The sequence below is a fragment of the Euprymna scolopes genome, chromosome 35 (genome assembly GCF_053919585.1).
Source record: "Euprymna scolopes isolate OS-2025 chromosome 35, ASM5391958v1, whole genome shotgun sequence".
In the NCBI taxonomy this organism is placed as follows: domain Eukaryota; kingdom Metazoa; phylum Mollusca; class Cephalopoda; order Sepiida; family Sepiolidae; genus Euprymna; species Euprymna scolopes.
This window is the reverse complement of record NC_136516.1, coordinates 59104961-59119608: the sequence shown is the minus strand read 5'-3', so window position 1 is coordinate 59119608 and position 14648 is coordinate 59104961. Positions and strand designations below refer to the sequence as shown.

At 30.2% G+C, this 14648-nt stretch overlaps 2 protein-coding genes across 3 annotated transcripts in view; one reads left to right on the top strand and one right to left on the bottom strand.

Moving 5' to 3' along the window:
- The window catches only part of LOC145259871 (charged multivesicular body protein 6-A-like), a 108595-nt gene extending 97453 nt beyond the window's left edge, over window positions 1–11142 (bottom strand). Inside the window, exon 1 of the mRNA XM_080117746.1 lies at window positions 9936–11142. Coding sequence (XP_079973872.1) covers window positions 9936–10004 — 69 coding nt within the window. The 5' untranslated portion in view covers window positions 10005–11142. The remainder of the gene's footprint in view (window positions 1–9935) is intronic.
- The window catches only part of LOC145259870 (GPI alpha-1,4-mannosyltransferase I, stabilizing subunit-like), a 91353-nt gene continuing 86877 nt past the window's right edge, over window positions 10173–14648 (top strand). For both annotated transcript variants that reach the window (XR_013864223.1, XM_080117745.1), the window contains exon 1: window positions 10173–10309. The gene's annotated coding sequence lies outside the window, so the exon portion shown is untranslated. The remainder of the gene's footprint in view (window positions 10310–14648) is intronic.

Sequence of the window (14648 nt, the reverse complement as noted above, 5' to 3'; positions counted from 1 at the left end):
TCTACATGGTGAGTTTAATATAAGGTTTTAAGTTGTCTTCACAAAACCAATCCATGTTGAAAACTTTAGTTAACTAAATATTAAAGAAATGTTTGCCCTATTTCAAATTATGTTAATGTTTTTACATTGTACAAAGCTTAGTTATTATTTTTTGTTTTGTTATTAAAAGAAAAATGTAGTTTGATTTTTAATATGTTAATAAATCATTATGAAGATGCAATGTTTTAGTTCTTGAAATCAAATCTTATATAAACAGTTGTGCTTCTGTGACATTTTTGCACATTTTTCTGCCAAATGTTATACAAGTTAGAAAAGCATTTCATCTAAGACATGAAAATTGTTAAACAAAATGTTTTTACTATAGGCTTTAAAAATAAAGGTACAAGATTCAATTTGAAATTTATTTATCTTCAAAGTGCACTTTTATACATTTTACAAAGTAAGGTATGCAAATTTAATACCTTACTAATACCTAACTTGTATTCTATCTTTTTAAAATTATATTTTATTTAATTTATTAATTTGGATTTAAAAAAAGATGAATGTGATTTTGTATGTATTTATAAAAACTCTCCTACTCTCTATTTCAGATTGTATTTCTCCTCACACCACAACTTATTTTTGCAACCCCCTCTTTGTATTATTACAGGTCTGAATATTCTCTCTGTTTCAGTTTGTAATTCTCCTCACTCCACAACTCTTTTTTGCAACTCTCTCTTTGTCATACATGTCTGAATAATAAGAAAATCTGATTTTTTTTAACAAAAACTTTAAAATAACTTTAGATTAATTTTTTTAAAACTTCTTTCAGAATAGAAAATCTTTACAATTTAATAAGGAACATATTTCATATAGGTTTCATCAAAAATATTCAGTAGATAACGAAAAAAATAGAGATGAAAATTTCAAAAGGAGTGTATAACTGGTTATGCTCAATAGTAGTCCTCGCTAGCGAAAGACTTTGTTATTGTTATTCTATTATTATTATTATTTAAAACATTTTGTGTCCTGCGCTTTCGCGCGAGGACTAATGACTGGTTTAATCTAATAGTCATTGCTTCTATCTACATTAATTTTCATGACAATACATTTGTAAGGAGTTTTGCAATTTGTTTGAAGCTTGCAGTTTTAACTATGCACTGTAACAATTGGCTTCTGGATCAGCATCATACAAGATGGTAAATTTTCTAATTTCCAACGAAGTTTGAACTGTCATTGTTTGCTGCTATTTTGTATCATTCTTTATGCCTTGCAAAAATCATTGTCCCACATTAAGAGCTTTTAGATATACAGTAGAACCTCGGGATACAGCATTAAAAATTAGTAACAAAATACAGTACAGTATATAATACACATGTATATAATCAAATAACATTATAAATAACACCGTAAGGCAGGGCAAATACTGTAAGCAGGGGCCGGAAAAAACATCATATTCCATATTGTAACCTGAAAAAACTGTATCATAGGACCACTGTATCTCAGGATTCTACTGTAACGAAAATAATTTTTCGGTTTGGGTTATCCAACAGGAATAGTACAGATATTAGATGACAATGGCCACCTAAATTAACCAAGTATAAAATTAAATGTGAGCAAATAATTATGAATAGATTAGAACACCATTAATATATATGTATGTGTACTAACACATTACCCAGTTGTAAAATTTTACTTTATGTAGATTTCGGATTTATAATTATAGAGCCAATTCTCTCTTGATTATTATATTGAACTCATTAGTAGTGATTTCAAGTTTTATAAAAAACATGATATGACTTGGATGCCATACGCTGGAATCGAAACCAAAACATTTAGCGCTCCAGTGTTATTACCATGTGAGTTAATGACAAATGGACATGAAAACTTAAAAAATTAATCAACTTTAATATATAAATATATATTTTCATATGCGTAGTATAGCACTTAAGTTAACTTACGCCTGCCAAGTTCCAGTTTTTCAATTTTGACACCTTAGCAGCTATTTTTACTGGCTAAAAACCAAATCAAATTTGTTCCACAGGTCTGAATCCTTTATATATCGAGTTTTAAGTCTGTCAACCCAAAATTAGCAGTAGTTTAATAGAGACTGTTCCACATACAGACAGAAAAGGTCACTTTTATATGCATGTATGTTAGTGATTAGTAATGGGACAATTCCAAAATTTTTCTTGATACTGATACAATTATGGATTCTGTTCTAAATTCCCGATTCCAATAAAAGTACAAATTCTGATTCTTTTTAAATTTCTTAACAATAATTAAAGATCTGATGCTTTTTAAAACTGTTCAAGCAACTGTACCTTGCTCCAAGTAATATCCGCATATATTTTGCAAAACATAAAATATATATATTACAAGAGTAAATCTTTCTAAATATTTTTATCTAATATTTTCCTTGTAATTGATTGAAAATTGTTAAAATAAGATTTATCGCTGGTTATGTATGGTTATGAGGGATATTGTTTTATACTAATGTTAACATAGCAAATAGCTTGCTTTGTTATAACAAAGGAATTTAAAATAAACCATTTTGACCTGAACATATTTTATAAGTTTGTGTTTAGACTGTTTAAGTGGTATTTCCAGTTTTATTTTATGAATTACTAAAGTTTTAAAATTTAAAAATCTTGGCTGGAGGTTTACTAGACTGAAATGTAGATTAAACCTATTATAACATGGGAAAAAGTAAATATATTGTGTGTGTGTGTGTGTGTGTTTAGTGAGTACAAAAGAAAATAAATCCGACCATTTCTATAAAGAGTAGCAATTTTATTATAAGCTTATACTTCGTTTATAATTGACTGTCCATCCTGCCATTGTGTAAAAGGATTAGTAAATATGATAAATACAAATAGGACTTTGTTTTAAAGAAATTGAAAAAAAAATACACACCAATTCTTAGCGCAGACTATGCTGAATGATTTATAATTTTTTTTTTTATTTGCGAGGTTTTTAACCATGTCTGTGCTTTTGTTTATTAGTATTTTGTTACTTGTATTCAGGTAAATACTGAACACTGAAATATTAAAATCTTAAGTCATTTTAATGTTGAAATACATGGAAAGCAAATCAGGTAAAACACTTGACATGAAGGAAATTATTCTTTAAAATTGAAACTTGCATTGGAACATAAACTAATCATCAGAAGTTTGTGACTTTTGATGAGTCAGTTTATGAACAAAGAAGCATAGAAAATAGCGGAAATAAAATTAAAAAGTGAATAAACAGTGTTCGTATTAGATAGCAGAACTGTCAATGCTTAATAAGATCAAACTGTATAGTTACACGAAAAGGGGAAAATTAAATATCTGTTGGATAATGTTGATATCCGAATAAGTCAGGGGGGGGGGGCACGGATAATTCCTGACCTGTAGGGTTAAGTGTCAACTGTAAATCACTTTTTCCATTGCTTCCAATGTAATAGATGTACTGAGACTAAAGCCGCTTTCAGGACTGCCAGCAACCACTGTAAAAAAGTAATAAAGAACACAAGAGAGTTGTATGCTCAATCCATTAAGTCAAAAGTAGCTGAGCAGCAGTTTGGTTCCCACCAGTTTTGGCAAATAGGGTCCTGAACAGAAGCGTGTGCTCTATCCCAACCATCATCAATGGATCTGAGATAATCTCATCAGCATCAGACAAAGCCAGCCTCTTTGACCAGAACTTTGCAGCGAATTCGCCCCCCCCTCCGATTTCCGCCTGTATCAGAAAACATGCCTTGCAACATACAAATATATGTGCATGATGTTGCCAAGCTAGTCAAGAACCTTGATTCTAGTAAAGCAACTGGCCCTGACAGTATTCTAATTATAGTGCTGAAAAAGTTTCAACCAGAACTAGCTCCCATACTTACAAAGCTGTTTAAGTGGTCTCTTAAGGAGAATTGCTTCCCAACACCCTGGAAAACCTCATCAGTATGCCCTGTATTTAAGAATTCAGGTGGTCATCTTCCTCTCAGTACAGACCAATTAGTCTCCTGTGCGTCATGAGTAAGTTACTTGAATCTGTTAAATAGAGAAGTAGTCAACCACCTCAGCAGAAATAACCTTCTTGGTGATATACAATATGGTTTCCATTCTGCTAGATCTATAGTAGATGTGCTAACGGTTCTATCTCATAGAATTAGTGAATGTCTTGATGGAGGCTTCCTTTCTAGGGCAATTGCTCTTGACATATCAAAGGCCTTTGATAGGGTATGGCATAAAGGTCCAGCTACGGTATAGCTGGAAATATTTTCTCAATCATTAAATCATTTCTGTCGGATAAGTTCATAAGAGTAGTGGTTGATGAGCAGAAATCAGAAGTCCACAGTATTAATGCTGGAGTCACTCAGGGGTCCATCTTGGGCCAAACTCTCTTCCCGATCTACATCAATGATCTTCCAAATAACATCCTAAGATCATTTGTTGACATTGCTGATGACACTACCATCTATGGCAGCACATTTAAAACTGTAAACGACTAAGTTCTCTCCGATTCTCTCTCTACTCTGATCTTGAGCATATGGTACAATGGGGAAAGCGGTGGCTGGTTACTTTTAATGCATCTAAAACCAAGCTCTTATCTGTACATCATCATCGCTCTGATCCCCAATTGGAATCCATTGAAATGAATGGCTCTCGTCTTGGTGAGGCTTCATGTTTTGACAATCTTCCGGGTCTGAACTTTACTCCTGATCTGAAATGCAGCACATATCAAATATGTTGCCAAGGTGACTGGAAAAATGGTAAGATCCTTCTACTGCTCCAGTAGATATCTCACTGCTGATGCAATTCTCTACCTATATAAAAGCAAGGTACGTCCAATGATGGAGTACTGTTGCCACATCTAGGCAGGAGCTGTTAGAAGCAGCTTATCCTGCCTTGACAGAGTTCAAAATAGACTTTGTAGCTTAGTGGGAGATGCCCTTTTCTCTTCCCTGCAACCTTTTTCCCAAGAAGAGATGTTGCGAGCCTGTCTTATTTTCATGGCAAATGCTCAGCTGAGCTTCAATCAATGGTTTCCCCTCGCCAACTTTCAGGAAAAACACTTGTCTAGCCAAAACCACTATCAATAATTTCCCACACTCTTTATCTGTGCCTAAACCTAAACGTAGATTTCACGAACAAACGCTTTCTTCAAACTGCCTGCCTGTGAACTCTTTCTGATTGCCTGCTTTCCAACTGACTACAATTTGATTGTCTTCAAGTTCAATGTAAACAAATTCTTGATGAACCGTCCCCCTAAGTAATCCAATTTACAAAATTTCCACTACTTACAATTACTACGCTTTAACCATATTGATTAATGTATACCCATTAACCCTTATCCTCAAGTGGCCTCCGGGCCTTGATGAGTGATGACTCCCATGTAAAAAAAAAAGACCTCAGCTGACAGGAGGAGAAGGAATGAGCGAAAACGTGATTAGTAAGAAACGAACCTCCCGATAGCCCTCAGATGAGCAAAATGCTACATAAAACCTTGGAGATATGCAAGCAGCAGTTCAGGACAAGGAAAGCAATTTGAACACAAAGGAAGGGGTAGATGTGCCATCATGAGCAGGAGCATAAACATAACTTACTGAGGGAAGTTTGAGACTCTTCAGCAAACAGCAAACACACCACTTGTATTTTCTCAGTGGATTATTATCTATTGGACACTAATCTCCCAGATTACCAAAAGGAAAAAATGCAAAAAATTCAATATTTAAATATTTGTAGGAGGTGCCCAATTTGTTCTTGTAAATTGATCTTCAATATTGGAACCATTTGACTAAAATATGCATGCCTCTCTTATATAAAAGATTTTTCGGTGGCCCTGAAGGAGCATTTTCAAATTTTCAACAGATTTTTATCAAATGGATACTAGTCTACCAGATTATCAAAAAAGTCAATATTTAAATATTTCAAGGGGTGCTCTGTTTCTAAGGCAACGTTTTAGTAAATTGATCACCCATTTGAGAACCACTAGACGTTTTAGAGTTTTATTATCGAATGTATTCATATTGTTTTCACTGGTCACCATGTTTGTTTTTATGTGCTAAAAAATTGAAAAAAGATGAAAAGAAAAAAATACATGTCCACCATGAGAAAACAAACATATATGACAACAATATGCCTTTGTTCTAACTGTCCATTCGAAATGGGTACTTCTACAGTTTATCACCGAAAATGGAGATGCGATTTTTTTCGGGCACCTGTCATCAGAATTAGGATAAATCAGTAGTTTAAACTATGACCGAATCATGAAATAATGTAAGAAATTCTGCAGAAATAAGCAGGCTCTTTATTGGACGGTTTGTCCGCCCATGGATTTGTTTGAACCAATCAAATTGAATGTTATTACTAACTACTGAGATGTTCTTGGCACCAAAATTATCCTTTCAGATCGCCAGAATTCAACAAGACACAGACTTGAATGAATATCGAATTCTCACTCGCAGCCTCAAAATTACCTTGTCACTATGAGACGTTTTAAAGCCCAAATGTGAGGCAAAATATTATCATTTGCAAACACCAATGCTCTTATGTTGGGTGAGTTATTATATTCTTGCACGCTTTGTGCTCTGTGAATCTATTGATTTTCTTCATTACAAATTAATGTCTGTCAAAGACGAAATTAAGGTCTACTGTTTGACTTGTCATTTGTCCACCATTGGACTGAATCAACAGAGGACTCCACGATACTTGCAGTATCCATCTTGGAAGATATCTCAACTCTTCAACCTGCACAGTTCTTTGTCAGTGGAAGTTTTCTACCCAGCTTTTATCGAAGGCAAACTATTATCCCTTCAGGGACGTTACCAGCCCATAGTGACAGATATGACATAGTGACAGATGAAGATGATGTATCTTTTGCAACATGGACCTTTTTTTACTTTAATAAAATTTACGTTAGCATTTAAAAGGTGAGCCTGTTGTAATTCTGTTTGGTTTTCTTCCATTCTGCCAAGGGCAAAGGCTTTCTTCATAAAAAAAGGATTTCCTCACAATAAATAACAAAAAAATCAAACTAGATAATAATTCCTTCCGGAAAAAAACTTGCGTGCTCCCAACCTCCTCATGTTAAGAACGGTTTTCGGAATAAACACTCCCTCAACCTCGAAATCCGTTTTTAACATGTGGAGGTTAGGAGTATTTATACTACACTGGGGCACATAGTAATTATTAGTTCTTTCCGAAAGTAATCATTATCTAGTTTAATTTTGTTATTGCTTCGGTCAGAGTTTAAAATACTGAATGCTACTGATGACACCAAAAAAAAATGGTACTCCATTTTCGGCGATAAACTGTAGTAGTACCTTCGAAAGTTTAGATTTAAGTTTATAGTTGAAAATCAAGTGTTCCTAAAGCAAATCTATAGGAAATTCCCAGTAGAAAACGAGAAAATGGAGACTGGATTACGATTTTAGCACAAACAGCAGTCGTCAAACGATGAAGTAAAATTATTTTTTTATGCCTAATGTTTACCCGTCGCAACTATTTTCTTTTCTATAATTTGTTATTGCTAAAATTATCGGCACTTGTACAGCTTAATCAAGACATTAAAAAATGAAAATATCGAAAAAAAAAAAAAAAAAAAAAAAAAAAAGGTTATGAAGATCTCCGAAAAAAAAAAAAAAAATTCACTTAATTTGATCGAGTATTTTTTTTTTTTTTTTCAGCGGAAAAACACGTTTTTATGACAGCACGTTTAAGGAGACATCTTTGAATTTTTTACATTTTTGTTTGAATTTTTAGAAACCACCACAGGGAGATAACTCAATTTAAAGCGCCGTGATGTACAACTCGGCCGAATGCTTTTTTCCTTAGAATTAAGTTTTGTTCTTTCCCAAAAAAAAAAAAAAAAAGATCGGAGTTTGTACTACTATACATATAGATTCGAAAAAGTTGTCAAAAACACAAATAAATGTTATCAAAGGCAAGATAAGTTACTGTTTTACCTAACTGGATAAAATTTTAATGTTTTTATTTAATGTAATATGTTTATTCAGCTCGAAAAACAGTGTTTATCGATGTATTGGAAAATTTAAAATGGCGACCGACTCTGTCTTGAACACAGTAAGTTTGAGAAAATGAGTTAAAAATAAAAAAACTATACAAAATACTGCTAGAAACTCGTTCAATCTGTTACCGTGACATATGCTGACATATTCGGTGGGTTTCTAACAGTATTTTGGATAGGTTCTTATTTTTAACTCATTTTCCCAAACTTACCGTGTTCAAGAAAGAGTCGGGCGCCATTGTAAATTTTCCAATACATCGGTAAACACTATGTTTTTCGAGCTGAATAAACATGTTACATTAAATAAAAACATTTAAAAATTATCCAGTAAGGTAGAAAAGTAACTTATCTTTCCTTTGATAACATTTATTTCTTATATATTTGTTTTTTAACAATTTTTTTAAATTTATGTGTATAGTATTAATACAAACCCAAAGATCGTGTTTGCAACAACGATTTAAACGGTAAAAATATTTTGGAGTATATAAATTGATACTTTATTTACTATATTGACACCAAGTTATATTTTAAAAATACATTTTTTTAAGTTATTACTACATTTTGTAATTAACAAAAGGGTACTGGTCGCGATTTGAGTTCCCTGCCGAACACCATAAAAAATACTGACTTCTCCCTACGCATGAGAAACAAAGGACATGTTTTAGTTGCCATAGTAACTAAACGATCATGAATTTTTATCGACTTTTTTTATAAGTTTTACTGTTTATGAATATTAAAATAAATGAAATTACTACACATTTATTAGTAATAATTTTATCGACTTTTTTTAATAGCATTTTCTATATATATATATATATCATATAGAGCGAATCATAAGTGCACTAGCCCCCATTTTTTTTTTTTAATAAATGTTTAGTAATTTTTAAAAAGTCGATAAAATTATAATTAATAAATGTGTAGTAATTTCATTTATTTCAATATTCATAAACAGTATCGATTTTTTTTAAATAGCATTTTCTTTTTAAATGACGTTTTTACTGTTTGTCTCACTTTTATCGACTTTTTTTAATAAGTTTTACTGTTTATGAATATTGAAATAAATGAAATTACTACACATTTATTAATTATAATTTTATCGACTTTTTAAAAATTACTAAACATTTATTAATAAAAAAAATGGGTGCTAGTGCACTTATGATTCGCGCTATATGATATATATATATATATATATATATATATATATATATATATATAGAAAATGCTATTAAAAAAAGTCGATAAAATTATTACTAATGTGTAGTAATTTCATTTATTTCAATATTCATAAACAGTAAAACTTATAAAAAAAGTCGATAAAAATTCATGATCGTTTAGTTACTATGGCAACTAAAACATGTCCTTTGCTTATGCGTAGGGAGAAGTCAGTGTTTTTTTATGGTGTTCGGCAGGGAACTCTAATCGCGACCAGTACCAAAAAAAGGTTTGAAGAAATGTAAATAAATAATAACCTTTAATCGGAGATGAAAACAATTTAGTTTTAAATGAGAGCTTTTTCTAGACAAAACGATAAAAATAAAATTCTATTTCTTTATAAATCGTTTTTATATTTTTAGAACTTCTTTAATAAAACAGTATAGACATTCGTTATTGTCATGGTGCGAATAATATGCTTAGATTTGGGATTAAACAAAATGTTTCGTTTAATTAAATAATCACGATATTTTTGTTTATTAAATTGTTAGGTGAAAGTACAGAATAGTTGAGTACAAACACACTCCCTTCCCCATGTTAACGGTTTTCTAAATAATGTTATTATTACGACACCTCTTCTGTATAAGTACCCAGAATTTAAATCTCTTTTAAAAAAATATTCTGTTAATTTTTTTGTTTTTTTTTTTGTTTTTTAATGGCCATGTAAACTAACATTAGACTATTTTATAATAAACAACTATAAACAATATATGTTAGCAAATGAAAAGAAACCTTACCAAAACTGCTCTGTCTTGTTCTGTAATTCGCGTCTCTTTCTTTTTCTTGCTGCTGAAAAGATTCCCCATTGTTTACTCACAAAACCGGTAATATTTACACAGAAAATAATGATTAATGTTGATGGTATACTTATATTTCTATAAAATACACATATACTATGTTTATTTTAGTGTGCATCAGTCGAAGCAAAAGATAAAGAAATCAAATATTATTCCCGTAAACAATTTTTAAATTGAATTCAATGTGATAAAAACAGAGGACAACACCTGTCGCCATCTTGGGAAAAACCTCATGTCAAACTCCAATCGCAGAAAAATGTCGCTAAATTATCGCCCTTAAATCTCTGCTTGTGTTAATTTTAGAGCGAATTTAGGTAAGATTATTTCATGATTTTCGTATTTTTAAAACATCAGTCATTATGCCTCATTTCCCTTGTATTTCAAATAATGTTCGATGAAAGACATTTATTATTTTTTCTTTTAAAATATTTTGACATGCGTTTTCTTTTTTAGTTCGAGGAACTAAAACGAGAAAACTCAAAAGATTTCAACTTATGACTGAAAACCTAACGATTGTATTTGTACTTTTTGACAATAACAAAAATAAAAATACTTATTTTTTTTCATGGACTCTTCCAGGGTTAATTATTAAGTAAAATAAAACGTATGAAATTAACAATAATCAGTGAAAATTACTTGACAAACTTAACTTCTAAAAATCCAATGGTTAATGTCCTGGACCAAAAAAAAAAAATGTTTAAAAATCATACAAAAATCGTAATGTTTTATTAAAGATAATGAAAACACGGTTTTTGTCTCGCATTTTCATTATTTTTCTATGCTGTAAAAAAAATTAAAAAAATATTAGCAGTTTATTTGAAGCTTGTCCTTTTGAATGGTAAAAAAAAAGTCAGGATGATAATATTAAATTAAATTAGTTACATCGTGTTATATACAGGGGGGGGGGGTAAACTGTGGTGCGCGTTGGAGGTACCTATAGTTCGCCAATGTTTTTTGTTGACCGCAAAAAATTCGTGACCACATTTTAAAATAGATTTGTGAAAGATCATCTTTGTTACTTAAATAACAAATACTATTTTACGCGGACATAATTTATTTCATATGCAGTAAAAAAAATATTAACATACTGAAATATACGGAAACTAATCCATAGGTACCTCCAAACTGTAGTGTACTGTACTATGTCATCATTCTAAACAAAAAACAAAACGTCATCAGTTCGTGTGTTCATTGTAATTTCTATGGAAGAGCATTAGCACTATAAAATTTATTTGCAAATAACGTTATTTTACTATCGTTATTATTTTAGAACGGTAAAATAAGTGCATAAGTTCACAAAAAAATAATTTCTCATATATTACGAAAAACAACTAGTCCGTGTTAATGATTTGAAGATATAAGAAAAAAGCTCGCAAAATACATTGTTAAACGATAAATTTATCAGAAATTTCTGAATAAATAAAATATACAATAAAAAAAAATGAACAATAAAAATGTATAAAAAAATAACATAAGACTTACCTTTTGTAAAGCAAATAGATTTTTAATAACGAACTAGACAGACGATAAAATTAATTTTAACCTGTTCTTTTGATACATGTATCTACAAATGCTTGTCCTTATAGGCTTCCGTATATTTTTGAAAAAAAGCGCAAATTTTGATTTCAACCTCTGCCATTTTAAATAATCAGATCTAAACGATTTTTTTTTTGTTTTATCGATTTTTCTTTTGCAATTTTTATTATCTCAAGAGTCATATATTATATTATATGAATATATTTTTTTAATATTGCAAATCTTTTATATAAAAAATCGGTTTAAACTTCATATCGCGTAATATTTGAATTTAATATCATTTAAAGCTTTTTAAAAATAATTCTTTTTTAGAATTCGGTTTTTTTTGTTGTAATTTAAATAATTATGTTACCGAGAAAAAAAATCCAGAAAAATTGTTCATTTTATTTTTTTTTAACATAATATTAATGATTTTAATATTTATGATTTAATAATGTCTAATTTTATTTACAACTTTGAGGTAAGTGAAAAAAAATGATGGGATTATATATATATATATATATATATATTTAAAAGAGTGTAGCCATCAACAATTGTGGGTTTTTTTTTAAAGGTTTTCATCATATTTTTATTTTAAAATATTTTTATAACGCGTTTCGAGCTTAGGGTGTGGTGTGCTCTCTTCAGATATTTTCGTAAAAAGTTTTTCTTTAAAATGGGAGTTTGTGGATATGCCTCCGCTGATATTAAATATGTTTTTCATAGTGGTGCGATGCGTGTGTTCAGTGTTTAGACGTCCTGTCTCCAACTTTAAGTGTTTCACTGTGACCGGTCAAAGTTAGTTTCAAAGAGTGTTTTTTAGTCCATATGGTGAAGGTTTTTATGGCTTCTTTAGGGTTCTTTTTTAAAGACTTTCTTTCCCCATGTATAGCATACACTCACACACAATCCCATACGCATACATATATATTCATGTACATGTACACATGCACACGCACAGGCACACACACATACACACGCGTACATACATAGAAATATATGTAGGAGCATACATATATACACATATACATACCCACCTACACACTCACACACGCACTCGCATACATCCACCGCTAACAATTATTTTTTTATAATATAATATATATATATAATATATAATATAATATATATATATAATATATAATATAATATATATATATAATATATAATATATATATATAATATAATATATATATATATATATATAATATAATATATATGTATATAATATATATATATATATATAATATAATATATATATATATAATATAATATATATATATATAATATAATATATATATAATATAATATAATATATATATATATAATATAATATATATATAATATATATATATGATATAATATATATATATATGATATAATATATATATATATAATATAATATATATATATATAATATAATATATATATATATAATATAATATATATATATATGATATAATATATATATATATGATATAATATATATATATATAATATAATATATATATATAATATAATATATATATATATAATATAATATATATATATATATATATAATATAATATATATATATATATATATATATATATATATATATATATATATATATATATATATATATATATATATGGTGCTCGGTAAAAATGGCACCGGTAAAATTGGCACCGGTAAAAATGGCACAAGTGAATAACTAGGTAAAAATGGCACCAAAAGGTGCTACTGAAGCTATGGGGTCCCAAATTCAAACCTCATTTTGGGTTTTGTAAAAGTTCCTATTTTCTTGCCGTCAATGAGGGCAGAGTTAGACACAAGGTCGATTTTTAATACCCAGCCCTCCCCCCCCCCCCAAAAAAAGGGGCAGTTTTCATCGGAACAAAAGATTACAATTACCTCAGTTTAGAAGCATTGTTTATCTAAAGGTTCTTATTTAATTGCACCCCGCTAGGGCAAAGTTAGACACAAGGTTGGTTTTAAATCTGGGGAATATCCAGCTCCCCAAAAAGGGGCATTTTCGATCGGAACAAAAGATTACAATTACCTCAGTTTAGAAGCATTGTTTATCTAAAGGTTCTTATTTAATTGCACCCCGCGAGGGCAAAGTTAGACACAATGTCGGTTTTTAATCTGGTGACTATCTAGCTCCCCAAAATGGGGTACTTAGGACTAATGAATCGCAACTTATCAAGGATAAAACTCACTCGAGGATAAGGGTTAATGTGGAAGTTTTCAATTATACTAAACAAAATGCATCTTTTCTGGACAAGTTGTAGTTGTATTTTTGGGTTCTTTTTTCATAATGAATCGCTAGTTATCAAAGATAAAACACACAAGGGGATAAGTTTTTTTTTCTCTAAAACAAAACAAAATAAAAATGATCCAGAAAAGATGCACTTTGTTTAGTGTAATTAAAAGCTCCCTGGTTGACACTTATCCCCGACTGGCTTTTATCTTTGATAAAAGAAAAAACTAATTTTGGTGCACTCGAAATTTATTTTATCATTTAATGTATTTTATCGTTGATAAGTTGGGCTTTGCCATTTTTTCTTATTTATCCAAAACTGCTATTATTGAATAAATATTGAACTCTGGAATGTTTCTGTTGAACTCGAGAATCTGCACAGAATTTCTGTCGGAGGTTGCATCAACTGATACGTTAACAAAGTGTAGTATCACTTCTGATGCTACACTCCACCTATTATCTCCCCGTTCAATGAAGAATTAATAAATCCTTTCAGACTGAGACAATTTTAATTTTTGTTCTGATCCAGAGTTCCTCTTGTAGGAGAGCTGGATATTGCCCACATAAAAAAACGGAATACTCAAGATGAGAATAGTAGTCCAAAGCTGGAATGGGAACAGTAACACAAAATTCTCAAAGCTAAACTGTATCAATATTGTTAATTACCAAAAATAGTTTTATTGCCTTATTAACAAATTCAACAGACACATAAACTAAAGTAACACGTGTTGTCGCGTATACGTGCGAAAAGGTTTTATGACCAATTCATCTCACAGTTTCATGCTCACAGTTGAGTATGAAACCGTTCTGGGGGACATTTCTGGGGTCAATCCGTCACTGAGTATATTTCTAACAAAATTATAAATTGATTCCAATATAAATAACAGCTTACTGA